Below are 27,726 nucleotides of genomic sequence, written 5' to 3' on the forward strand. Positions count from 1 at the left end.
ATATTTACTGAAGAGGTCCTTGTATGGACTGAAGCAGTCTCCCAGACAGTGGTACAAAAGATTTGATGAATACACAGTGGGCAGTGGTTTCAGCAGAAGTCCTTATGACAGTTGTGTGTATCATTGGGAGTATGACAGGGGTAAATTTGTCTATTTGCTCTTGTATGTTGATGATATGCTAATAGCTTGTGAAAGCAAAAGCCAAATAGAAGAAACCAAACAACTGTTGATGAGAGAGTTTGAAATGAAGGATTTGGGGAAAGCCAGGAAGATACTTGGTATGGAAATCCACAGAAACGGGGCAGAAAAGGTGTTAACACTGTCTCAATCTTCTTATATTGAGAAAGTGTTGAAGAATTATGGAATGGGAGAGTGTAAGCCTGTTACAACTCCTTTTGCAGCTCATTTCAATTTGTCAAAGAAAGATTGTCCTCAAACAGATGAAGAGGAAGAGTACATGAGCAAAGTTCCATATGCAAACACTGTTGGGAGTCTGATGTATCTCATGGTCTGCACAAGACCTGATATTGCATATGCTGTTAGTGTGGTGAGCAGGTATATGGCTAATCCTGGTAAAAATCATTGGTCAGCAGTGAAGTGGATTCTCAGGTATTTGGCTGGTACAAAGAAACTTGGTTTAAAGTTTGAGTGTCATGCTGAGAAGGAGAATATGGTCAGTGGTTATGTTGATTCAGATTATGCAAAAGACAAAGATAATGGCAGATCAATAACTGGTTATGTATTCTCAGTCATGGGAATGTGGTGAGCTGGAAGTCTCAGTTGCAGCATGTTGTGGCACTATCCACAACTGAGGCTGAATTCATATCTTTAACAGAAGGGATAAAAGAATCTTTGTGGTTAAAGGGTATGGTTGCTGATCTGGGAATTAGATTGGATGGTGTGGAGGTGAATTGTGATAATGAAGGTGCTGTTCAGTTGTCAAAGAACAGTGTTTTTCATGAAAGAACCAAACACATCAATGTGAAGATGTTTTGGATTAGAGATGTGGTGACTTCTAAGGAAGTGATGGTCAAGTGGGTTGGAACAGATGTTAACCTAGCTGATGTGATGACCAAGGCTTTGCCAGGTGCAAAGTTTACATTTTGCTTTAACTCGTTAAGTTTAGGTTAAACTGAATTGTTACTTAGGTGGAGATTGTTGAGAAAAGTAACATTTCAGTTGTAACCACTGATGAGTTCTGAATAAATAAGCAAACCACTGTTTGAGGCTAAACAAGACAAACAACTGGTTGCATTATAAACACTGCTTGTGATCAAACACTGATGGTGATTAACTGCTGAGGGTAACAACTGATCATGGTAAAACAGCTGCTGTTGAAATAAGCAGTAGATAGTGAATCAGTAGTTTGAAATGCTGTTGAGGAGTAGATCAGTGTTTGAGGTATTGGAGAGCAGTTGTTTAGATTCAAGGTCTGATACTTACATTCTTGTAAGATCAGGGGGTGTTTGTGGAAATTCTTACAACGGATAGTTGTAACTGAATTTGGGAGTTTAGTATAAATAGAGGTTTGCAGTAGTGTGTAGATAATTCATTACTTCAATTTCTTTGTAATTTCGTTTCTTGTAATTCATTTTCGTATTCAATAAGATTCAACCGTTAATCGTTGATTCTCTGGGTCAATTTCTGGGTTGTTTTTTCTAACAGTTTCCAGCCCTACATACATCTCATCCTTACAACTGGTGGAGTTACGTATCCAAAACTCAACACACGTACACAGATGACAGCTAGATCAATATAATTAATTCGAAAAGATTCTATGCTCGCAAGAGTACATCAATATCTATATAAATCCATCACATTAATATCATGGGGCAGCATGAACGTAGGAGTAAGTGAGGGGGACCAAGTTGATGGGGTTCACATGAAATGAAAAACCAAGTGATTAGGTTTGGTGCATCCCTTTTGAGTTTTGAGCCATGCTTCTTGTACTCCTGACCAATTGCCCATGCCACACTACTAAAAAGTTGTCGCGTTTCCGACTGTAATTTTCGACGGAAATTCGTCATACGAATTTCCGTCATTGTATTATTTTTGTCATTTTTTTTCTTTTCGTCGGAAAATAATTGAACCTTCCAGTAATTTTTTTTGGCCATTTTTTAGTATTGCTACCCCCTAAACTCTATCATTTTTTTAAACGGCTAATGAATCCTTCAAATGGGTTATTGGTGAAAATCATCACATCGAGATACACTCGTCTCCGAACCAGGGAAAACCCTCACCTAGGGCCGAAGCCCGTGAACACTTGCTCGAAGGCACGCCAGTGCGGTGAGGTAAAACCCGTTCAGTTCAAGGATCGAACTAGCGATTTCCGCCTACTCGTCTAGTCTCCCATCATCACCAGGTGCCGCAGAAAATAATAAGGAGAGCAAGAATCGAACTTGAGTCCCTTAAAACACCAAGTCTCTCCCTTACCACTCAACGACCACCTGTATCATGATGATGTTGCAAATGGAGTCCCATAGGTCTTTATTGAAAGTGCCAACTAAAATACACAAGATCAAATGATCAATGATGGGGCAGGTATCATGAGATAAGGTTATGAAAGATGCAATATTATATAATTCTGTCATAGCGTTTGCATTATACTTTTTTTTCTGCTGGATTGACAATATATCATGTAGACTAAAGGTATTGATGTGACTTGTGAGACAATGTATAATTATTGTTCTCTATTATTGATATAACTAGTGGGTTTGTTGCGCGTTGGAGAGTACATTTAGTCGGTAACCATTTTGGTTTGTTACGACACTTGTACGATATCGGCAATCGAAAAAGGTACATCTAAGATGATATCTACACGTGCTTTACAATTATTGAAACCTATAAAAACGAATATCGCTACCGGCTCGGATAATATCAGTACCAGTGTTGATGCTATTCGTTCGGAATCGGTTCGGTTCGTGACGAAACTGGACGTTACTGATATTGTTCATCACGATAAAGAACAGGAAAAAAATAACTTTTATCGATACATAGATAAAAGTAAGCACATCGCAACGATATATTCAAAAACTTATATAGCATTTAACTATATTATTAACATAACGACAAGGATCAAAAAACATAAAATGAATATCGGTATTGGTTCAGATAATACATATACCAGTACTATGTTAGTCGATCGAAATCGGTTCAGTTCTTGACGACAGCAAACATTATCGATTTGGTTCATCACAATAGAAATTAAATTCTTATCTAATCGGAGATAAAACTAAGCACATCACAGTATATTTAGAAATTTACGAGGCATTTAACTATATAGACGACGTCAATTTGTATCAAGACTTGGATAAAAATAAAAATATTGTAACGATATACTAAAAAATTTATAAATTATTTACAAAGTTATAAGAGATAAATTATGTTCAAAAGTATTTTTTTGATAATAAAATAATAAAAATATCGATACCGTTCAACTTAAGTTTTAATTTTGAATTAAGACGTCTTACTATTGCTAATTTGCCAGAAACAAAAACTCAAAAAAGTTGTGGTCAATATCAGAAACATTAAAAGATTTGTCTATTACATAATAAATAATTATATTATCAGAACCACCAAACCTATTTCCACCGTCACCTACTCTCACTCAAAAGATGTGATCAAGTTTTGAAAAACAATAAACTTGTTAACTCTTTTAATGTAAACATGAGTTAATAATATTGAATAATTGTAACAAAAGTGTTATTACTAGACATATGACATTAACCATATCGGGGAGCCAGTATTTTTTTTCATTAAGGTCTATTTTTTTGTGTAAGAATTTTGGGAAAATCACGAGAATAGCCATTGACTGATCAAAGTTTTAAAATTAGCCATTTGTAGCGGCTCAACAAGCCTTTTCACCAAAATCAATGCTTTTGTAACGTCTTAAAAAATCATTTCAGCATCAACCATCCACATTGCGCCACGTGAGACATTTGTAGCGGCTCAACGAGCCTTTTCACCAAAATCAATGCTGCTGTAACGGCTTAAAAAATCCTTTTAATATCAACCAACCAAATTGCGGCACGTGTATTCTAAGCCTTTTCATTTATTTGTAAAGGCTCGATAAGCCTTTTCACCGAAATCGAGGTATGATTTATTTTATATATTTTTTCACCATGATTTTTAAAAGGGTGTAGCTTTTTCATACGGTAATATTTTTTTTATAAAAATACACCAAATTAAAAATGATAAAATTATTTTTAATTTGGTATAATCTTTTTTAAAAAATATTATAATATTTTTCCACTACGATTTCGTATAACGTTTTCATACGATAATATTTTTAAAAAAATTTACACCAAATTAAAGATAATTTTATCATCTTTAATTTGGTGTATTTTTCTAAAAAAAATATTACCGTATGAAAAGGTAATACCCGTTTGAAAATCATAGTGGAAAATATATAAAATACATCATATCTCGATTTCGGTGAAAAGGCGCATCGAGCCTTTACAAATAACTGAAAAGGCTTAGAATACACGTGGCGTAATGTGGATGGTTGATGCTGAAAGGATTTTTTAAGCCGTTACAGCAGCACTGATTTTGGTGAAAATGCTCATTGAGCCACTACAAATGGCTAATTTTGAAACTTTGACCAGTCAATGGCTATTCTCGTGATTTTCCCAAGAATTTTTAACAACCAAACATTAAAATTTTCGGGTCGGTCATCGTAGTCGGGTTGAGGCTAGGAAATAATGTAGAAGCATTTAGTGGATATGAAACCACTACCTTATATGTTAGAAGTTTTATTCTGTAATCGAGTGTTAAATATTATTTGGTAATTAAGTGTTAAATAAAATCGACATTCAGTTTATCATTTTAAAGAAGCAAATTAGAGGGTCGGTGGTTGTGCTGTTTTAAAACACTAGTTTAATTTTGATGAAAAAAAATAAACTAAAAAGATAAGATATGTAAGACTTGAACTTGGGATCTATTTGTTGGAACACGAGCGGATATCTTTGTTTTTAATACTATATGATCCAAATAATTTATTTTATTGGGTCCTTGAAAAAATTAATGTACCGGTCTACTATTTTCTAAAAAAAGATTGAAGTTCATGGACCCCAACCCGAGACATGTGGGTCCGCCTGACCATACCCGAAAACCCAATTATAGAAACAACATAGCCGATAGAATCTCATCCATAGCGAAGTAATAGTTTTCTAATCGTTATATTTATTTACACCATTTGAGTAAATGTGTTTATGTAACATTTTAAATAATAATAACTAGAAAAAAGGTTTTAGAAACAAGTTTCACATTTTCTCTAATAACTTAAATGACTATATTGACACAAACCAACTAATAATTAATGTTATTGGAATATTATCAAAAGGATATTATTATTTTTATTTGATATTTTTTCACAAAGGGTATTTACTCGTTCAATTCGTGGTAGCCCACACACTCCTGCCAACTTGTGTCATCGCTTATACCACGTATTGAATTTGTATTTAATGTAGATATGATCAAATGAATCAAAGTGGTAGCTAGTAGTCCACATGATATAGACATGCATGGTCATAAATCTTGGTGTGTATTAATGGTAATTGTTGAACTTTCTATTAATAATACATACATACGAACTATTCTAACGTTGGACCTTTTTTTGATATAAATGGTATGTTCGTAATGAACAAATTGTTAATGCGTACAAAGTCTATAACTTTGTTTCTAATGATAAGTCTTTGTAAACTTCAAGAACAACGTTGTTCAACTGATTACGATACGAACTATTCCAACGTTGGACCTTTCTTTGATATGAATTATAGGTTCGTGATGAACAAATTGTTAAATTGTGTAAAAAGTTTTAGAACATGCCATCAAACAGTCAGACTAACATCCGTTTGACTGAAGGGTGTAGAGTGTTACGTTTTGTAAGCAGAATGACGCAGAGTGCAACAAAAAAAATTCGAGGGTGCAAACCTGTTCCCACCGCCAAGCCACGAAAAGGCAAATTACAATTTACTCTATTTTTTTATTCTTTTAAGAAGAATTTGTATTTACTTATGAATTTAATTGTTGAAATTTCCTAACAATAGATTTTTTTTCTTATCAAATGTTGAATTGTCTTGACTTAAAAATCTTCTATTTTGAATTTAGAGTTAATTACATAGTTAGTCCCTATGGTTTGCACAAAGTAACATACTTAGGTACTAATAGTTTAATATCACATTCTAGGGTATTAACTTTTCATTTTGTAACGTTTGGAGGTATCAGCGTTTTTTGGAGGTTTAAAATCACATTCTATTAGTACCTAAATATGTTACTTTGTGCAAACCACAAGGTCTAACTATGTTAATACTCTAGAAGTTAATACATCTAAACGTTACAAAATGAAAAGTTAATACCCTAGAAGGTGATTTTAAACTATTAGTACCTAAGTATGTTATTTTGTGCAAACCACAGGGACTAACTATGTAATTAACTCTTGAATTTATATGCAAAAGAAAAGTCTTTTACAATGACTTCCACTCAAATTGAAAGCGTACGAAAGGATAAATACATAATTAAATGATTTATTTAAGAGGGAAACAGATTTATTTATCGAACCTGTTATAAATTTTGCATGTAAAACCACTCTGAAAAATAGACATTATGCCTATTGGAGATAGATATGATCGGATGGTTACGCTGATGGTATGATAATACTCTAGTATTCCGTCAGTGATCCAAATTTGCCGTTAAAAAAAACACCACTTTGAAAATATGAATTTGACAAAATCCAAGCAATATTGAACAAATAAATATACGAGTTAATTAATGACATGATTAACATGTTTTATAATTAAAATTACATCAAATAAAAACGAAAAAAACTAGGATTTTATGTAAACATCTTGATTTGAGAGTCATACAAATTATATGTGGTTGTTTGTTAATGGCTATGTTTTGGAAAACATTTTTACTCACATCTTAAAATTTTAAAGTATTAAACGAGTCAAACTTATGTTTTTCTATAAAATTAGATAAAAAGAAATTCAAATATTTTCCAGGCTGTTTAAAAAGCTTCTATAAAAAACTATTTTATATATTTATGTATTGGAAAAAGAGAGCCTGATAACGTCCCACCTTCGTTAATGAAAAGTTGGTCTTTGACATTTTGGCATATATCCAACAAATAATATCCCTGGATGTTGTCATCTCCACACCGTCATCAATCATTCAATCTTATATCATTATATGTTATATTATTAACCAAAATCTTATATCACTATATGTTATGTTATTAACCTGTGGGTTAATATCTATCCTCTGTAACGGGTTCGAAACGTACATAAAAAATAAAAAAATCGTACTGAAACATTCTACGTGATGATAAAAAAACCATGTTGCTGTGGTGTATTCGAAAGACAAGTAAAAGTTAGTTTGTTGTATACCAACGCCAAGTTATTCTAAAAAATTTACACAAATATAAAGATAAGAACGGCGGCCACGTATTGCAGCGGGTCGGTTTAAACATAGATTAAAAAAAGCAAGTTGCAATGGTGTATTTAAAGATGAGTGTCAAATGGTTCAAAAACCAAACGGTTAAAAAAACGTTTAAAACAACGGGTCTATTTAAAAACTACAATGTTACTAAATATAGCTCGTGTGGGGTGTTACGAAACCGCTAAAAAATCCACGTACCAAAAAAATCAAACTCAAAGTGATAATTTTTATTAAAGTTTAGGGGTAGTAGTATAAAATCTATTAAAAAAACACCATTATTAAAGTTCAGGAGGCTGAAATATAACTTTGTTAAAGTTGAGAAGCGAAACGTTAAACTTATTAAAGATGAAGGGGTATATATAAAAAGTTGTTCACTAAAAACGAAAATGGTATTATTTTTAAGCAACTCATAAATGTTATTATAATATTTACATTTCATAAAATTTCATAAGAACAATTTTGTGCATTGTGTTGTAATTCATGTTTTGGGTGGTTTAAAAAAAAAAGGTTGATTTTTTAACTTTAATCCAAAAGTTTTTTATGTTTTGCAATTGAACAATTTTAACCCATATAAATTGTTTTTTTTTCACTTTTAACTTAAAACTTTCATTATTTTCAATTTAATCTCACAATATTTTTACCATCAACTTTGGTCCCTATACTTTTCATCTTTCGCAAATTTTTGTTTTACGTTTCGTTCTAAATTTTGCGAGTTAAGACGGCGCAACGTGCGTGTGTCGTTTAACATTTTTTTTGTTTCGTTCAAAATTATGCGAGTTAACACAACGCAACATGCATGTGTGGTTCAATATTTTACATTTATTTTTTTCGTTTGACAAGTTCGTCGCAACGCGCGGGTCCTGGATCGACTCAGTGTTGGCAGTCGTTGCCAGTGGCGTGACATTAGTGCTATTTGGCATAGTTCTACGCCCACGCCGCAACGCGTGAGAGCTTAAATCTAGTTAAAATTAATAAGGTTATTGCATGTAAATTTTATCCCCATACGCGGAGGAAACAAGGTCAGTATCGGTTCAGTCCGCTTCTGTTCGAGACGGTACTGGCATATACGATAGCAAGTGAAAAAGAAAACCTAAATAATAAAAACGTGATATGCACAAAAGGATATCAACATGTGTTTTACATCAATCGACAAACCATAAAAACGAATACTGGTATCGATTTCATTACATCAATGTCGGTACCGATGTTTGGTCGAAATCGGCACGGAAATTACGTGGGTCGAAATGGCGAATTCGAAAATTTATAAAACATATAATATAAAAGTTAACCGTAAAAAAACGAAACCTTAAAGCTGCTATGATGACTTGTACGTTTGTGATTGATAATTTGTATTTTATGACACAAACTCGGTTTAAAAAAAAAAGTTTATATTAAAACGCAGATTAAAATACACATGTCATAATGACATATATTCAGAATTTATATAATAATATATTTTAAAAGGTTTAAAAGGAAAAAAAACTCTAGGGTGTTATATGATAAATTTAAATTGAATTCATGTTAGAGAAAAAACATGATTAACTTTAGGATGTACTAATTGATTTGAAAGGTATGTTTGGCATGGAGCTTTTAGGAGCTTTTAGAAGCTTCTAGCTTTAAGCTTTTAAGAAAAAGCTCATACTTAATAAAAAATCTTGTTTGGTTGAAGGAGCTTTAAGCTTTTAGGTTAGGAGCTTGAAGCTTTTGGTTGAACGTTACTACTAGTAGCGTTTAGAAGGAGCTACAAGCTTTTAGGGAAAAATGACTATTTTAACCTCTCAAAATAAGGAACTTTTTAATGCACCAACTTTCTAAATTTTTAGTTATGTCCATTTTGGTAATTTTATACATTTTATTAAAAGCTACAGCTACTCTACCAAACACCAAATATATCTAAAAAGCTACAGCTACTAGCTACCAGCTACAGCTACCAGCTTCCAGCCACCAGCTACCAGCTTCCAGCTTTCAGCTACCAGCCACCAGCTACTTTTGCCAAACATACCCATAGTGAACATTACTTAGAAGATAGGGCGTGGTTTGCTTGTTCCCTAACGGGACTACCCGTTATGTAGACGTTACATCATCAAAGGTGAAGGATCATTCCTTTGGGGACTATCTAAGGGTGTGGAGGATAGTCGTCCCTCCTTTTTTATTATTTTTTTATTTAGTTAAATTATTAAAACCAAGATAAAAATTAAAAAGTTATATTTAAATAAAAACCTAAAGTTACATTTAAAAAAAACTACATTTCCTCACTCCATTTTTTTAAAATTTTTTCCTTCATTTTTTGTAAGATGTGATGGTCTTCCTCGGGATGTGCGCTAAGGTCGGTGGTCATTATTCTCCATTCATCCAACTGTTGCGCTTCTTCTTGCCTCCTTTGCTTCTCCTCGACTTGTCGTTTCTTACTTTTACCTTCTCGTTTTGCGTCTCGGTAAAGGTTTGGTTGAATGCTTTCAACTCGGCCATAATACCTTCAAACTTCGAACCACCACCGCATCCTGATGCGGCTTGTTTCCTTTTTTCAGCCGTTATCTTTTTACTTTTGTCTCTTCCTGAGGGACGTTCTTCCTCCTAAATCGGCTCCTCGTCAAACTCGGGCTCTTCGTTGATATTTATTTGGCAACGACCGGTTGAGGCTCCAACGCTATAACTTCCTGACTCGGAAGTTTTAGGCCGTTTGGTTGCTCGTTTCGCGCTTGCAACCTCATCAAGAACCACTGCCCACTTTGGAGAATCCTTTACAACTTGCCACGCACGGACATGTGGGAAAGAACTCTTATGTTCATTTTCGTATAAACGCATCACCTCATGGAAAACATTTTCGTGGTTCCACCCACTCGGTTTGTTGGAGAGCGTTTGGTTATAAAACCCACAAAAGCGTTGGATCACCGTATTCATCTTGCGCCACTTGGAGCCGATAGAATCAATGTTTCTGTACTCGCCTTGTTCCATAAACGTGTGGAATATATCAAGGATTTCTTGCCAAAACCCATCGTTTGATTGGTTGTTACCTACAAGTTAGTAACAATAATAATATTTTATAAGAAAAAATATAATGTACAAATAAATGTTAGTAACAATAATAATATTTTGTAAGAAAAATATAATGTACAAATAAAAGTTAGTAACAATAATAATATAATGAAAAAAATAATTTTTATCGAGTATTGGATTCCTTGACAACGCAATCCACGCCTTCGCCAACGCCTCTTCCTCAATTTTTGACAATTTTAGTTGTTTGTCGACTGCGTCTTCTTTTTTACCCTTTTCCTTTGTATTTTTCCTTTTTGAAGTTTGAGGTTGCGTTTCTGGCACAACCTCTACGTCATCATCTTCTTCCTCGATTTGTGTTGGACGTGCTTGTGGCGGTGGTTGATATGACATGTTAATCGGGTTTTGCATTAGTTGCTGCATTTGCATTTGTTGATATGGCATGTTGAATGTTTGTGGGTTTGGTTGCATTTGCATTTGGTTGAAGGGAATGTTGGGTTGTTGCATATGGTATTGGTTTCGTTGGTTGAAAACGTTGGGCATTTGTTGGTAACCCGAAAAAGAGTTTTCCATGACGGGTGTGTAGCCGGGTGACGAGAACAGGAGTGAACTTGAGTTGAGATTATTTGAGTTGTAAGGATCCATATTTTTTTTAAGGTTGAGGGAGGTTGTTTTATAAAAATGGAGAGAATGTTGAGGTTGTGTGAAAAAAAATTGTGGTTAAAAGGTTAAATATATAGTGGTATTGTTTTTTTTTTTTAAGGCAAGTTACCGTTGGGGGGGGGGGGGGCACTTTTTCAAACTGTTCACCTCGTCGCCAACGTCTTCCTGCCGACGTTTGGGACGCGCCGAGCCCAAGGGGGCGGTGTGCGACGGAGGGGACGAGCTGAGACGGGGGGAGCGGAGTAAAATGGTGGTGTCCATTTTTTGAGGTAGATGTGCAAGTAAATCGGGTAATTTAGGATAATAGATAGATCAAGTAACATGACGTAAGGGGATTGACGGGACTTAAGGTATATGGTTGGACGCCCCTTCCCCCTAGTGTATAAGAAGAAAAAACGAATAGGTCCATAGATTCTAGTATTTTGGTATGCAACGGGAATAAAAGTTTTACATTTTTAACATGTGATTTGAAAACCAAAAGCGAAAGGTTTCTTGGGCTAAAGCAAAGAAATCACATCCACATATTTCATTTTCATCTTGAACACTCGCTAGAGTAAATCAAATTCTATATGTATACGTCTGTCTTATTTTGATTTGTTGTATTCAAAAGAAAATCTCATGAAAATTGGGATTTCTCAAAAATCATTTGGCAAAACAAATGATTTAGTGAATAAAGAGTAGTGAAATGGGAGTGTGACTATAGGTTTAAGTATTAAAAAATTAGAGTTAAATGTCTTTTTAGTTCATGTGGTTTGAGTCATTTTTGTTAGTTTAGTCAAAATGTTTTATTTTTCGCCTGTGGATCTAAAAAGATTTCATAGTTACCATTTTAGTTTATTGGGTTAACTTCATCCATTTTTTCTGTTAACGAGAAATGCAATTCGGCCATATAAAATGATCAAATTGCCTTTCTCGTTAACAAAAATAATGGATGAAGTTAACCCAGTGGACTAAAATGACAACGGTGAAATCTTTTTTGGACCCACAGGTGAAAAATAAAATCTTTGGACTAAACTGAAAAAATGACCCAAACCACAGAAACTAAAATGAAATTTAACTCTAAAAACTATATAGTATTGCTAAATTTTAATTTTGTTTTGCATCTTAGGGTACTTTTTTTTTCTTTTTTTAGAAATAACTACACAAAATGAAGACTAACCAAAAACCTCTAAATCGGTACTCAAATCGTGATCGAGATGAAGACGAAAGCAAAAGTTGTTGAAACTCAAATTTTCAAACAACTTATTAAATAAACCATAAATTATCTTGGACTAAAACACAACTTATAAACACTTAATTATAACAGCAAAGTGTATGAAAAATAACTTATCAAATTAGACCAGCCAAACAATAGCAGAAGTATGGATTACATGACATTAGGCTATCCGTAATGGCATAACGCCCCCATAACACCTTGGATATTTACCTCCTCATACCCCGCCTCATACTAGTTTTTCATGGGCGTGAGCCCTCCTGCTGTGAAACCACTCACGCTGCAACTACTTTTTCAAGGGTGTGATCCATCCGTTTTCATGTGGATTAAATTTAGTTGGCCAATAAAAAAGTACACTTTGCCAGATACTTCCTCTTTTTAACTAATTAAAAAAATCCATGGGGTAACCTTTTTTAAAGTTTTTAATTTATGTAATTTAAATATTATTTTGATGGATGGTGGATAGTTAAAAATTTGTGAAATCATTAAACGAAAAGGTAACAAAAAAGTGAGTGAGAACTCATGCCTACGTAACAATGACGTGACGCTCACCTTTTGATGTACCATTGAAAACGGATTAAACCATTACACATAGCTTTAGAGGGTCCCGACATTGATTGCATAAGCATACTTACTTACACATAATAACTGGGTGGTATTTGGTACTATGGGGGTCACCGACCCCTCATGATTTTTTTTAACCATATATACACTGAAAATCATAATTAACCCCCCATGAAATTATGACACCAACTTCATAGAATTTTGACCAACACGTCGACCCCTAAGAAAAACAAAACTAGAAATTTACACATTCGTTCAAAAAAAGAAATTTACACATTCGAATATAAATTTTTTTATATAAGAAGCACAAAACTAGAAACTTATACATTCGAATATAACCTTTTTTTCATATAATTATATGAACATCTAATATGTTATTTAAACCCACAGGTTGTGATGTTAATAATGAAATGGCGTTGCCAAAAGTTAAATTTGAATTGTTAAATTGTTTAAAGTTAAACATAAAAGTGGCAATTGGATATGCAAGATAAAAAGGCGAAGATGTGATCGCTGTGCCCTTCTCCGCCTAAACAAGTGAACGCTCCACCCTCATTAGCCGTTACCCTTCTCCACCCTCGTCGCCGACTATCGTGTGAACCACATAACCAGTGAACTCCCTCCCTCTCTTTAGTTTGAATCTTTAATTTGTTTTACTTTATTTGATTAGGGTTTAGATTACGTTTGATTAATAGTTAAAATAGTGGTTAGTTTATTTAATAAGTTTTTTAATTAGTTGATTAATTACTAGATTATGTGGTTTGATCCAACCCGAACCGGCCCATTATATATATTACGATAGATAACCGACTTAAAACATTCCCGACCTTTATAAAAAATTACGAAATCCATCACTGCGTAATAATTACATGCAAACAATAATTCAAAAGTTTGTACCACGATAGTAACTTTTATACAACGTTGTACCACAAGTCCACAATTAAAGTCCACTTGACAACTCGAGCCAACAACTTTATTTGCAATCCCGAGAGGCCCATGCACTTACTTTAGCAACTAGGTTTCTCTTCCAACACAATTTACCAAACCATCGCCTATTGTACACAATATTACATTTTTTTAAGAAAATTTTATTAAAACACACCTGAGATACTATGCTTTAGTCATGTACTTGTATAATGGGATACCCTTAATTGAGCAAATGCATCTCCTCCGTCACAATGATCAGAGTTGGATGCACACCCAAGCCACCAGTTCTAGGAAAAACCCGCCCGAAGGCCCACTGCGGTAAAACCCGGTTTGGCTCGGTTTGGAACTGGCGACCGACAGAGAAACCTAGTTCTAAACTTCATTGCCACCAGTGATTTCCTTTAAAGTGATGCAAGTTTGAGTTAAACTTAGAACATCAAGAAGATAAATCAAGTGACTAACTACTCGACCAACTTGTTAGGAACACGTAACTGTTCTAATTTGAGGTATAATATAGACCATTTCACTCATAAACAATTGTTTTTATCCAACTATACACTATACATTTGGTCATGTACTTGTATAGTGGGTTTAAAATCCTACTTCATAAAATCTTCATTTTCCACCCAAATTTTCTTGTTTATCACTCAAGCGAGCTCCGAGCCGCGAGCTTTTAAACCGAGCCAAATCGAGCGAGCTTTTTCCGAGCTAAATCCGAGCGAGCTTCGAGCGAGCTCCGAGCCGCGAGCTTTTTGAACAACCCTATTTATCCATGGACCCCGACATGTGTTTAGTTTGAACATTATACCGATTATGTACAATGACCGTGATCCACAAATGAATTGCTTATGTTTTACATTGTCGGAATGTGGTTCTCGTCATGACAACTCCCATGGTCTTGGTATTTTTGTATTGGGCATATGTTTATCCGGTACGTTCGCATATTATACACATCATGATCACTTAGAAATGTATTCAATCTTTCTTGCAGGACACGTAAAGGAAAATCAATCATAATCGGAACACATTTTAAACAATCGATATCAAAAAATATAATGTTACACTACAAATGTAAGGGTCAGTATATCTATGTATGGTTTCGAGAATGTTTAGTTTCAAATCTACATTTATCAAATGCCGAAAATTGACCAATGATACACGAGTGGCATTTGGCAAATCGCTTATATAGATACCAAAATAAAACCGAAGATAAATAATACACCGCGTCCTATTGACAAGTTGGTTTTAACTTAAGTCGTTTGGTGGTTAACCGACGTGTCTACCTTTGTACCAATAAATTTACCCGGTATGCACCATCTTCTTTGGCTAAAAGTGTCGGGTTAGTTTTAATTGTAACTCGGTATGAACCCTTTGGCATGTTGACTCTCCATTTCAAGGGCCATCAAAGATTTTTGTCTCTGATATTTGTTCCTCTTTGCAGCAAGAGCTGAAATAAAAAAGTCAAAAAGAAAAAGATATTATAGAAAATGTTTTTAACCAATGGCAATGGATTGGTTAAAGAAGTAGAAATTATACTTACACATTAACTCTTGTGGTAGGCCGAAGTCGTAATCATTACGCCGTCTTCTTATACAGATAAATGTAATTACCGCAGCCAATAAAAATACGACACCGCATGAGATCCCGATTGCAATTTTACCGCCATTTGACAGGCCACCGTTTTTCCAGAATAAAGGGCAATCGGGCAAAGAAGGTACACCACATAACCCTTTGTTACCGGAAAGGCTGTACAACAATCATAAAAAGGTTAGATAAAGAAATTAAAAAAATAATAAATAAATAAAAAACTGAAAATAAAATCTTAACTGCAGTAGTTAGGATAGTAGTAAGTAGTAACAATTGTTAAATACATGAAGAAGTGCCTAAATATTGATATAAATCTTCTGAAAGTCGGTTTAAATAAAGATCTAGATGGTTGATGATAGCTCATGATGCAAAACAGGGTAAACATAGTCGGTGGCGAAGCTTGAGATTTCCAAGTGGGGGGGGGGGGGGGGGGGGGGGGGGGGGACGTATATACCAAAAATTTCCATAAAATTGGGGGGTCAAAACGTATATACCCAAAAAATTCTATATGAAAGCTACATACTCTCCACTACTGAGTGAAAAGTCCGGGGGGTCGTCCGCGCCCACAAAGCTACGCCCTTGACTGAAGAGGCATCATTCCTAACAAATTACAGACCCCATGAACAAAACTTAATTTGTTAGTTTGGAATCTGAAGAATCAAAAAAGCTTCACATTCCGTGATCCATATGGTGGTGCAATTGTGCCGTTGACTCGCTTTACATTTGTTGTTATGTAGAAGCAGACAAAGGATGCAGCATCTTTGAAAGAAGGATAGATGTATCTTATGTAAGTTTCAACAAGATTTCGTTAAAATATGCTTCATTGATCCATAATTGTGGTGAACTATGCTTCGAACATGTATGAAGCAATGTATGAACCCTTAGAACCATGCCCTTCTCAACAGAGAGACATGAACTCTATCGTTGACCTTTATCTTCTATTTGAACTCTATTGTCAAATGCCAATCATTGTGAATAAATATTGACAGTGTTGCCTGCCTGCAAGCAGAATAGATGCCCTTTTGATTGCCATTTAAATAAATGGCGTTGATGGTGCGTAGTTACCAAGGTTAATGTTGAAGCATCTGAATAGATTCTTCTCGTGAGTCGTGACATGTAGTGATCAAGGTTTTGGGTCGAAAGAACTGTTTTTCCAAGCTCAGGTGGATCTATTGGTTGTGTTCGTTGACCACTTGCCAATGGTTGAGACACTTGAGTATGAAGAGATAGATGGGTGGCATGAGTATGAGATTATGTACAGACGGAGCTATTTGCTTCGTTTGGGTTACATGACGATAACGTGAGATCTTAATAGCATAATGCTCATCAACTAAGGTCTTGACAAAACCATCGAAAAGTGTCGCACATATATACTGTAGCCTATCTTTACCTTCAGGTAAGTAATGTTAAGGCGTTGAAACCCCGAGACCAATTAATAATGATTATATAACTATTTAAGTATAAACACTAAGAGTTATTGTGATCTACATTTTGGGAGTTGTTCAGCACCATACATATCATGGTATCCCATGGTATCCCAAATTAACGAGCATGGAAGGATAAATTACACTTTCCGTCCTTTATGTTTGTATGACATTACAATGGATAGCCTTTAACTTCAATAATTACAGTCACAATCCTTTATTTGTAAAACTAATTACATCATTCGTCCTTTAGCACTAACCTAGTTAATTTTAAGTGTTAAGTCATGGCATGTGCACCTCATGTGAGGGCATTTATGTCTTTAAACACCTTTTTATTTAAAAAAAATTATAAAACTTATAAACCTTATCTCTCAACTCTCTCTGTCTAACCATCTTCTCTTTCTCTCTCTCACTTTACCTTTTCTCAGAAAACCACCACCAACACTCATTATCACATCTCAAGAAATTAGTCATCACCTCCATTAAACCAAGAACAAGAACCATCTCCGGGAAAGAACACACCATCTTTGTCAGTCTCGTCTCCCTCAACCATATTGCTTCATATCAGTGGCATGTCTTCCTCAACCACAATGCCCCCCATTTGTTATCATTTACCAACAAAAAAATGTTCCTAGATCTAAAAGGTGGCCATCACCACCATAGCAACCATGTTTTGAAAACCAGGGGATCTTCATATCTCTAGATTCTCTCTCACACATGAATTTCTCCAGCGTTGCATCGGTTTATGAACGAACGAATTTTTTATGGCAGATTGTTACTGGTTGTGTAGGTGTGAGAGGGGGGGGGGGGGGGTGCGTTGTAGACTTGTAGTTGTTGGTCGTGATTGTGATGGTGGTGGTGGTTGCAGCGGTTGTAGTGCTGGTGGAAGAATGTTAAATAAAGAGAGTGAAAAATAGGTAATAAATAAGGGGGTTTTGCTGTTCGCCATGGTAGTTAAGCTACACAATTGTTTTGTACTTTTCTTTTCACAGCAAATGTCTTTTTTTTTTCTTGTTATTTTCTCATGTTTATTTGCAATTTGAGCTGATGTTGCAGTGTCTAAGCATTGAGTATTGGTCGTCTTTGGCACCTCTTCCCTTCGAAGTTGTCGTTTCATCTGGGCAAAAGGCAAGCTGGGATAAAGGCTAGTAATTTCTCAATCAATCGTGAGTGTTGGTGGGTGGTGGTGGGTTGATGGTTTGTTAGAGAGGGAGAGAATTCAAAGTGTGTTAGAGAAATAGAGAGTGAGAGTGAAAGAGATAAGGGGTAATTATATTTGTTCTTAATTTCTTTTATTTATATTATAAATAACCAAGTAAAAAGACTAAATTGCCCTTAAGTGAATAGACTTAACTGAAAATTTTAACCTTGTTAGTGCTAAAGGACGAAAGATGTACTGAGTTTTTCAAATAAAGGATTGTGACTGTAATTATTGAAGTTAAAGGCTATCCATTGCAATGTGATACAAACATAAAGGACGAAAAGTGTAATTTACCCTTTATGATATATATTTAGAATACAAGGAAAGGATTCAGAGAGGAAAAGATAAGCATATATATCAAATTTTGAAACTTGGTGAGGTCATTTTCCATACAAGGGGCATTACAAGGAAAAGAAAGTCAAGTTTCCTTATAGAAACCAATTCATTATTTTGAAAATAAACATATATTCATATCTCTAATCTGGATTTAGTTCAAGAAATGCCTATATTCTTTTGAAGATTCGTGTGGATTTCGCTATATGAACCTGCATCTTGGTGTGATGCAGGTCTTAATTATCTCAAAATTCATTTAGAACTTTAGAAGGACTAAAATGGATCTATCTACTTCTACCCTTCTAGAGGTTCAAATTCTTTTTCTTTTTTCTTATGCGGTAAACCTTATTTTTCAAGACTATATCAAATGCTTTTGTGCTAGACTGCTAGTTTCAGCAAAACTACATAAAGCCCACCTAGATTTTGGATAAACTAAGACTACAGTCTACACTAGTTCGTTTTTTTCTCACCAAATGATTGACAACGTAAATCACGAGTAGGAAATAAAGAAAAATACGACAAGAAAAAGAAGTGAATTATGAATAATGACGTACTCGATAGCTCCACCATGGACACCAATTGAGTAAAGCTCCTCCGGTACTTGTCCTTCCAGTTTGTTACCATTCAGGATGCTGAGAACCGAGTGCATATAATTTTTGAGTTAAAATACATACGTGATAAATGGCTAGAAACAAAACCTAAATATGGATAAGGAGTATAGAATAGCTTACACAAGTTGTAGATTTGAAGAACTTAAACTATCTGGTATGGACCCTGTAATCTGATTGTTTGATAGATCCCTTCATTATTTGTTAAAAAAGTGAGACAACAACAACATCACAGATATCAAAATGCGAAAATGCGAAAATGCAAAAATGACAAAAATCTGTAATGAAGCTTCCAATTAATAGAATCTTACACTTTCTTAAGAGAATGCTGGCCCAACCCTGCAGGTATCGTACCTCCTAAAGAGTTAGAACTTAAGTTCCTGCAGTTAAAAAGAAACTTTAAACGGATTTGAACCAGAAAACTATAGAAAGAAGAACAATCACACAATAAGAGTAGGTAGATGATACTTACAAGCTTACCAAGTTGGTTAAAAGAACGACTTTATCACTAATATACCCTTTCAAACCTTGGCTCCCAAGATCTCTGTAAACATAACGACATATACCGAACAATTAATATAAGCAATAGATTACTAGCATAAGTCAAAACAACTTGCGTAAATGAATACTTACATCTGAGTGATTACAAGAGCAATCCCATCGCGATGGCAAGTAACACCCTCCCATGCATCCCAACTAGTAGGAGCACAAGGATCACCGTTCCATCCCATTCTTTCTGGAACGCGTAACGATACCTTTAGTTCTTGCATAGCGGAAGCTGCAATAGAGATCCAATGAAATCATCAATAAGCCTGTAAACAAACTGAATGTTCATGAACTGGTTGTGAACCTGTTCGGCGGGGAGTTCGTTTATTTAATAAACGAACGAACATGAACACACGTTTTGTTTGTTCATTTTTGTTCGTGAACGTCCGTTTATGTTCGTTTATATAAATACATAAATAGTTATCTTTATATAAATATTAAACATAAAAAGAATTTTCTAGCTACTTATATAAAGATAACTAATTGGTAATTGGGCTTTCTAGTTATAAAAATGGGTATTCCAATGGAACTTATCATAATCTGTCACTAATTTATATAAAAAATTACTTTATGTCCGTTTATGTTTAGTCAATTATGTTCGTTTAAGTTTGTTTGTTTATGTTCCTGTACTGTTCATTTAGGTTTTAAACGAACACGAACATGCCGATTTTCTTAATAAACGAACATAAAAAAAATGTGTTCGATTATATGTTCGTATTCGGTTAAAGTTAAATGAACGAACACATGCGTTCGGTTCAGTTACATGTCTAATCATCAAAGTTTGACATAATCTACTAAAAACCACCTTGCTCAGGCACGGTCATGACATCGGCTGGAACAATGGCGTAATTCTCAAGCCCGCAAATCAAAGGCGACCCGACAACAGGAACAAGCTTCACAACCAGAGTGTCAACGCTCAAATTCTTCGCCACATAATGATAACTAAACGCAGCGAAACCACCAACTTCCTTAAATATATCAACCGTAGTAACATTCTCCTCGTTTATAACCACATCAAACACTCGTTTCCCTTTCCCATCCACGCTTACATCAATCTCCGCAAAATGAAGCCACACAAGATAATCCAATTTCGCATCCACCGGCAAACTATACACCAAACTCCCTTTACCAGTCAACGTAACCGCTGACTCATACAACTTCGCCGGAAAATAATTCGGACCACTACCAGCACCAACAACATTCCTAACCGCCGTAACCGACTTAACCCCAACCGTATCCGTCCTAAACTTCGCATCCGATTGCCATGCCCTACCGAACACATCCGTGTCATTACTAAACCCCGGCCCCCACTGATTCGAACCACAAGTCAACCGACCGTAATTAACTAATATCGACGAGTCATTTCCGGTTTTGACCGGATCATACGACTCCGGATCGATCCGAATTACCTCAATCGAACCGATAACCGGAGGATCAGTAGCTATACTATACAAACACACATCAATATCACTATCTAAAGCATAAAACATCAGATCTGAGTACGCGCCGTACCGGCTAATATCCTCGGGCCACGGCGACCGCCACGAGAACACAACCGTGCCTTCGACCGACAAATCGAAGCTCGGAGAGTGAGATTTACCGTCGTAGTTATCATAAACGGTGAAAGTGCGTAGATAATATCTTCCCGGAGGAATCTCCGGGAACGTGTAACAGTTTTTTTTACCGGAGGAGATCGGAAAGTACCGTACGGTTTTCTCGTGGAAGGATTGGAAGAGGAGCGGTTCCGAAACGATGCCGTTTGAACCGGCGGAGGCGTAACGGTCGGAGAGCCACGTGGTGTTGAATTTATCGGTGGTGGTGGTTGTGCTGCCGCAGTCGATGTGGTACGACGTCGTATCTGTAGATTAAACAACAACAGTTAATGAGTGAAAGTAAAGTTAGTGAGCAATTGAGTGAGAATAATCTGTTGAAAGTTGTTAAAAGTTAGTTACAGATGCAATGAGTGTGTGTGTGTGTGTGTGTGTGTGGAGTGTGAATTGTGTTACTTACCGAAGGGGAAGGAGGATGAAGGAGTGAAGAGGAGTGATAGGAGGAGAGTGAAAACGGTGGTTGCCGGAAGCATGGTGGTGGTGGTGGTGGTGACGGTGACGGTGACGGTGGTTTGGACTTACGGAGGATAAAGGTCAATTTTATAAGATCGGCAAATTGTATGTATTTTAAGTAAACGGCGAGATTGACGGAGGAGGGGGAAACGGAGAGTGATTGGGAAAGTGGTGGTGGGGGCGTTAGAATTTTTAATGAGTTGGCAGGTGGGTGGATGATGACTTTTAAATCTTTTTCTAATTAATTTTTATAAATATTTTTTTTTATAAAATATACAATATGGTTTAGAAAAATATACTCGTTTTTATATTTTAAATCCTTATTATATCAAGTTGTTTGTTTGCATAATTGCATGATTGATGCAAAACAAATCTAGTCAAAGATCTTATGGTTTGGATCTTAGTATACTTTGTTAAGGATATTGGTTAAGTGGTATTGTCGGTCATTGGGAGATAGCATCGTTTACCATGTTTGAGAACGATGTGCCAATTGAAACATTTTGTCTTGAAACGGTCCAGATTAACCCTTTTCAAAGGAATATATAAAATGGATTGTCTTAACGAGTGTTGGTTATGGTTATTATCAAGGTTGGAGAACTCGTTAGTCGGCCAGTGAGGTGGGGACTAGCGACTACTCGGGATTAATTGGATCGGGTTTTTTATATGTAATTTTCAGTTTTATGTATACATATACATATTTTTATAGGTAAATATTTTAAGTAGCTAGGTTTTAACTCTTACTCAACTCATTTTTTTAAGTATACAAGATTAATTGTTGGAATTCACATGGTTTGGTTGGAAATTGGCCGGAGTACACAGGTTTTTTGCCGGAATCTGTCCGGAATCGCCGATTTTTGGCTGGCCGACTAGGTCCAACTAGGCACGACTAGCGATTAATTGACTGATTAACAAAAAATTACTCAGTTACTGGCCGACTAGCGATTAATCGCCGACTAGTCGCGATTTTTACAACACTGGTTATTATAATGGGATGTTGTTAGGTCCGTTGTGCCCTTGTTAGAGAATTGTTATAGTTAGGTTATTATAATGGGATGTTGTTAGGTACGTAGTGATCCTGCTCCTAGGGTTTGTTAGTATGGTATTGTTATTTAAGTCTCTTCATAAATGAGAAGACTTTTATGGTAATTAATTGAGCTAGTAAAATGACTTGTTTATGAATTTTAGTGCAATTGTAACTTATGATGTTAGGTTATGTCACTCCTATCATTCATTGCTCTTATTTGTAACATGCATCATCCTAGTAAACAAGCAATACACTTGCGAAGGATTTGTGAAATATTTGTCTTCATTTATCTATTACTCCATTTTGACAAGACATGTATGGATCATCTCTAACAAACGGGTAAGAGTTGATGATGTACTCTCACATTTTTTTTAGATAGCTCAACGGTATTCCCTCTGATCTGGTATCGTCCGCATGCGAGTTCGATCCCCAGGCCCCCTCTAAGGTCCAGCCGCACCGGAATTACCCAATATTGGAACCGGAATGGTATCGAACCCGTGACCTCCCGAGCAGGAACCCCACTGAAGTGGGTAAACCCTCTCACCTCCGACCAGCTGGGCCATGTAGGCTAAATTTGGTTCAACATATTGCCAATCCCTTCGTTTCGAAAAAAAAAACATATTGCCAATCACGAGACGTTCATGTTATTTAATTCTACCTCTTCAAATCGAGAGAAAACCCTAATATCAGGTCATTCACTCTACCTCGACTCTCACACACTTCCTCTCTACACCTGACAAATACATAATTTTCATCTGTCTCTATATATATAGATAAAGAGATACATATGTTTGGGAATGAGACAAAAAAAAATTGTAGCCCCACTATGGATATGCTAACCCTTGCCTAAGATTTGCACAAGAAAGAGGAAACAAAACATCCTCGGATTAAACTTTCTTAAAGCTATAGGGTGTGGGGGTCATAGTTAGGACATGATTTGTCATCTAGGAACATGAATGGAAGGCTACACCACCCTCTTGATTGATCCACCATGGTTTGCATGGATTAAACCATGGCAACCATGGTCCTCCTTTCCTTTTTTCAACAAATCATTTCCTTTTTCTTTAGACAAAGATAAATTAAAATAAATAAGGGGCTAGTGGTTTGGGTCATGACCACACCCTTAGGGTAGTAGTTTTGGATGGTGGATTAGAGGTTGGTTATATGACACTAACATAGAGGGTCATGGTGGTCATGAGGATCATGACCACACTCTGTAGCCTAAGAAAATATTAAGCTCAGTCTGAAATATGTTTGATCATAATTTAACAATAATATATCATTAAATCTATATTATAGGTTAATAATTAAGTCTGTAATCTATATATATTCTAAAGTTTAGTTATATGTTCTATTTTAAAACCAAAATTTATGATTGTTTTAAATGAGGTCATTTAATATATCCCCCTCCTAAGATCATTTATTACATATATACCCAACCCATAAAATCAATTACATATTTCCCTCTTTTAAACCATACATATTACATATTTACCCATTTTATTAAAATCTCCTATTGAATTACTATTTTACACTTAATGAACTTATTAAATGATTATTACATTTTCCCGCTTTCTAATACCATTACTTACATATTTTATGATTTAATGTGTAATATAATTGTTTACAAATAAGATATTAACCTAATGATATGAATTCATTTTTTTATAAGCCCTGTCTATTTTTTTATAAGCTTCTGCCTCTGTTATGTGAAAATTGAAAGTTTTGCTTATATATAATACGTCATAGCTCTTAAGCATTATTTTTTTTTAAAGAAAACAGTCATGCGACCATGATTTAAAAATTTACTTTTGCTGTAAAACAGTTTTTTCAATATTATTTTGAATGTTTAAAACATGACAATTAGATTTCTGAAATAGCATTACACAAAAAAATGGAAATTTAGCTCCTGCTTCAAAAAAATTAAAATGTTGATGATCGAACTAAGATTTAGGCTAAAGAAAAATTGATTACGACTTGAAAAAAACAAACGTATATTGTATAACAATATGTTTTTTATATAAGATATTTTAGATAATCAATATTTTAACGTAAATTGTTAGTGTAGTTAACTAAAATTTAAATGTATAATGGGTCGGTTGTAAAAAATATGTAAACTAAAACTTAACCAGTAACTAGATATGTAAAAAGGTCACTTGTTTTATAAAATGGGTATGGCCGTTTTTTTTTCAAAGAAATATTTTAAAGATTTTATCACAACATATAGAATATTGACTAGATTGATTTTGAAGTTAAGAGATAAGAAATTAAGAAAAAGGGTAAAAGGGTAATTTCATAAAGAAAGGGGAAAATATGTAATTGATTTTAAAGATTGGACAAATATGTAATAAGGGCTTTTAATAAGGGGATATATGTAAAAATTCATTTTAAATGCACCAGCCTATAAGAATCCTATTAGTTTCATTTAATTTACTTAATAATCACAAGTTACATTATTTTAATCATTTGGGTCAAAAACAATTCCAGTTTAATAATCACAAGTTACATTACTTTAATCATTTGTGTCAAAAATAATTCCACAAAAATAATTCCACAAACCCTAGATCATCTGATAATAACAATAAGAAGAAAGCTTCGGCCGCACACAAATCTCCGGTATTCGACTGCGATTGCTTCGATTATTACACGAACTACTGGTTCCGGTGGGACACGTCTGTTAACCAAGAGCTAATTCATCAAGTAATTGAAGCTATTGAAGAAAACTTTACCAGTAGTGAACAAGTTAACTGTCGCGGCCGTAAACCTAACCAGAAGAAAGAGAAGGCGAGTCATCGGAGGTTCGCCGGAAAAGCTTTAAATCCTTCGCCAGAGGTTTCGGTTTCGCCTCCGTACGACATCTCATTAGTTGAAGAATGTGCAAAGGAAGAACATGAGGTAGTGGAGGAGTCGCCGGAGACGGATGCAACGGCGAGAAGAGGACTTCCGGAAGTGAAAGGGTTGTTCAACTGGCGTTTGTGGGGACTTTGGAGTCCGTGATACTCATCCTTCGCCTCTCAATATATGCTCTCCAATCCATAATTAACTTCTCCCTAATTGAAGATCTTCATCGATTAGGCACACAACTCTCAGACATATATCTTCGATTGATCTCCTGCACAGGCTCGCCATCAGGCTCTCCATCAGTCGGCAACTCAATTGGAATCGTAATTAACTTCTTCCCAATTGAAGATCTTCATAGATTTGGCACACAATTCTCAGACATATATCTTCGATTGATCTCCTGCACAGGCTCTCCATCAGTCGGCAACTTCAGTTGGAATCAAAATGGGTCATTTACTTGCTCCTTTAATTACACATCATCCTCCGACTCTCCAGCAACCTTTAAGTGCAATATATATATTTCTAAGATGAAGATAATGTATGGTAATGAAGATTTGGAGCAGCAAGAGGTAAAAACAGCCCGAATTTTTCCTTTTATAAATTCGATTCGTGAGTGTTAGTGTGTGTGTTTATATTGATTAGGGTTTCATCAAATGCAATGTGAGGGTTTCCAATCGGTGTTTATACAAATAATATTGAACCCAATTTTTATGTATGTGTATGCAGTGTGTAGTATGGGGTCTTGCTTACCTCATTCAAGGAATAACAATGAAAGACAGGGGTCATTGATTTCTAAAAACTCCGCCTCTTTGTTCGCCTTCTTCCTGATTTTAAGTTACAGTGAGTCAATTTCCTTTTTCTGATTCTAATCGATTAAGAACTATACGTGATTAACCAACGAATTGTGGTAGATTTTATGTTTCTATTGCAATATTTGGATTGAATTGACTGTTGCAATTTAATGATCGTCAGTTATAGTTCGTTTTTTGATTATAGAGAAACACTGACTTATTTAAGGTGCTTGATTTGGGTGAATAGTAGCAATATAAACTGCTATTGTAATTTGGTGTGATATTCAATTCAGTATCAGCAACCTAATCAAATTATGCCCTAAACATAGAGTAAATGTGTTCACCAGCAAGGTAATAATATGTACTAATTTTCAATTATCATTGACTTCTAATAAGGAAATATAGCTATTAGGTTATGTCAAGGTAAGCATAGTTTATAAAGAATATGTTGCAGAATAAAGTTAATACAACATTTTAGTAATAAATAATTAGCTGATAGTCAATAATAATTTTAGTATGCTAATGTTGTTAGAGTTAATAATAAGGACTATCAATTGTTATTTAACAATTTTAGTAGAACTGGTGCAACATTTTTGGTTAATAGAGCTGTTAGTGACTCAGTTATTTATTACTAACTACTTAATAGCCCATTAGCATACTAACTCTTGATTCAAAGTAATCTCCGAACAATTGATAGTCACTAACCGAGTCACTACCGTTGTTAAGGTACCTGCATTTTTGTTGTTCGTTAACTATTTGATTGTTTTGCTACCACATACTAATCACCCCTGCCAGGTGTGAAGGTGAATACTTTATTAACGTGACCGTTTTTATTGTCGGGTCGATTTTGAATCAATTTTGTTTACTTTTATCAGTTTTTGGTTTCGGTTTGGTTCTAGGTTGTTTTATTTTTTTGCATCGTTTTGGTTTTGATTTTTTCCAGCAATTGTTTTGTTTCGATCTAAGTTTTTTGAGTTCGTTTCGGTAAGATCTTTTACGTTTTTTGCTCCGTTTTCAGTTTTTTTTAGTTTTGTGTAAATTTAGTTTCCTTTCCGGTTAGATTCGCTTTATTTGTTTTTGGTTCAGGTTCGGTTTTCATTTCAGCAACATTATTTGTCTCAGCTTATTTGTTTCGGTAAAATTATTCAGTTTGTATAGGTTCATTTCGGTCTGGTTTTGTTTTTTGGTTCGTTTAGGTTTGGTTTCAGTTTCCTTGGTTTTCGCTTTTAGTTGGGTTCCATTTTTTATTTAGTCCCCGGTTCGCTTTCTATTGGCTCAAAACTATTTATGCAGATCAAGTTAAAAACATATATTCACATACACACACACGCGTGGTTAAGGTACGTTGCATAATCTATACATCTTGCTTTAAACAGAAGTAGGTGCAACCCGTAAACGAATTGGAGGTTCAATGTTATGTTCGTTTATTTTCGTTCATTTATGTTCGATGATTGACTTTCGTTTATGTCTGTCCTCTCTCTTATTTGCGTTCGTTTGTAACCATTCTTTATTT

At 35.1% G+C, this 27,726-nt stretch overlaps 2 protein-coding genes across 2 annotated transcripts; both read right to left on the reverse strand.

Annotated features, from left to right (window-relative positions):
• Positions 1 to 10,011: 10,011 nt before the first annotated feature.
• Positions 10,012 to 11,076, reverse strand: LOC110925360. The gene is made up of 2 exons (XM_022169314.1): positions 10,704 to 11,076; positions 10,012 to 10,451 (listed from the first exon to the last, which is right to left on the reverse strand). The coding sequence occupies exons 1-2, from the start codon at positions 11,074 to 11,076 to the stop codon at positions 10,012 to 10,014; spliced, it is 813 nt and encodes a 270-aa protein (XP_022025006.1).
• Positions 11,077 to 14,809: 3,733 nt separating this feature from the next.
• Positions 14,810 to 21,745, reverse strand: LOC110926230 (receptor-like protein 4). The gene is made up of 9 exons (XM_022169987.2): positions 21,505 to 21,745; positions 20,300 to 21,352; positions 19,582 to 19,726; positions 19,421 to 19,492; positions 19,260 to 19,328; positions 19,072 to 19,140; positions 18,895 to 18,972; positions 15,336 to 15,541; positions 14,810 to 15,242 (listed from the first exon to the last, which is right to left on the reverse strand). Exons 1-9 carry the CDS (start codon positions 21,575 to 21,577, stop codon positions 15,142 to 15,144), a joined length of 1,866 nt encoding a protein of 621 aa, XP_022025679.1. The 5' UTR covers positions 21,578 to 21,745; the 3' UTR covers positions 14,810 to 15,141.
• Between the last annotated feature and the right edge of the window lie 5,981 nt (positions 21,746 to 27,726).

The sequence above is a fragment of the Helianthus annuus genome, chromosome 17 (assembly GCF_002127325.2).
Source record: "Helianthus annuus cultivar XRQ/B chromosome 17, HanXRQr2.0-SUNRISE, whole genome shotgun sequence".
Classification (NCBI taxonomy): Eukaryota; Viridiplantae; Streptophyta; class Magnoliopsida; order Asterales; family Asteraceae; genus Helianthus; species Helianthus annuus.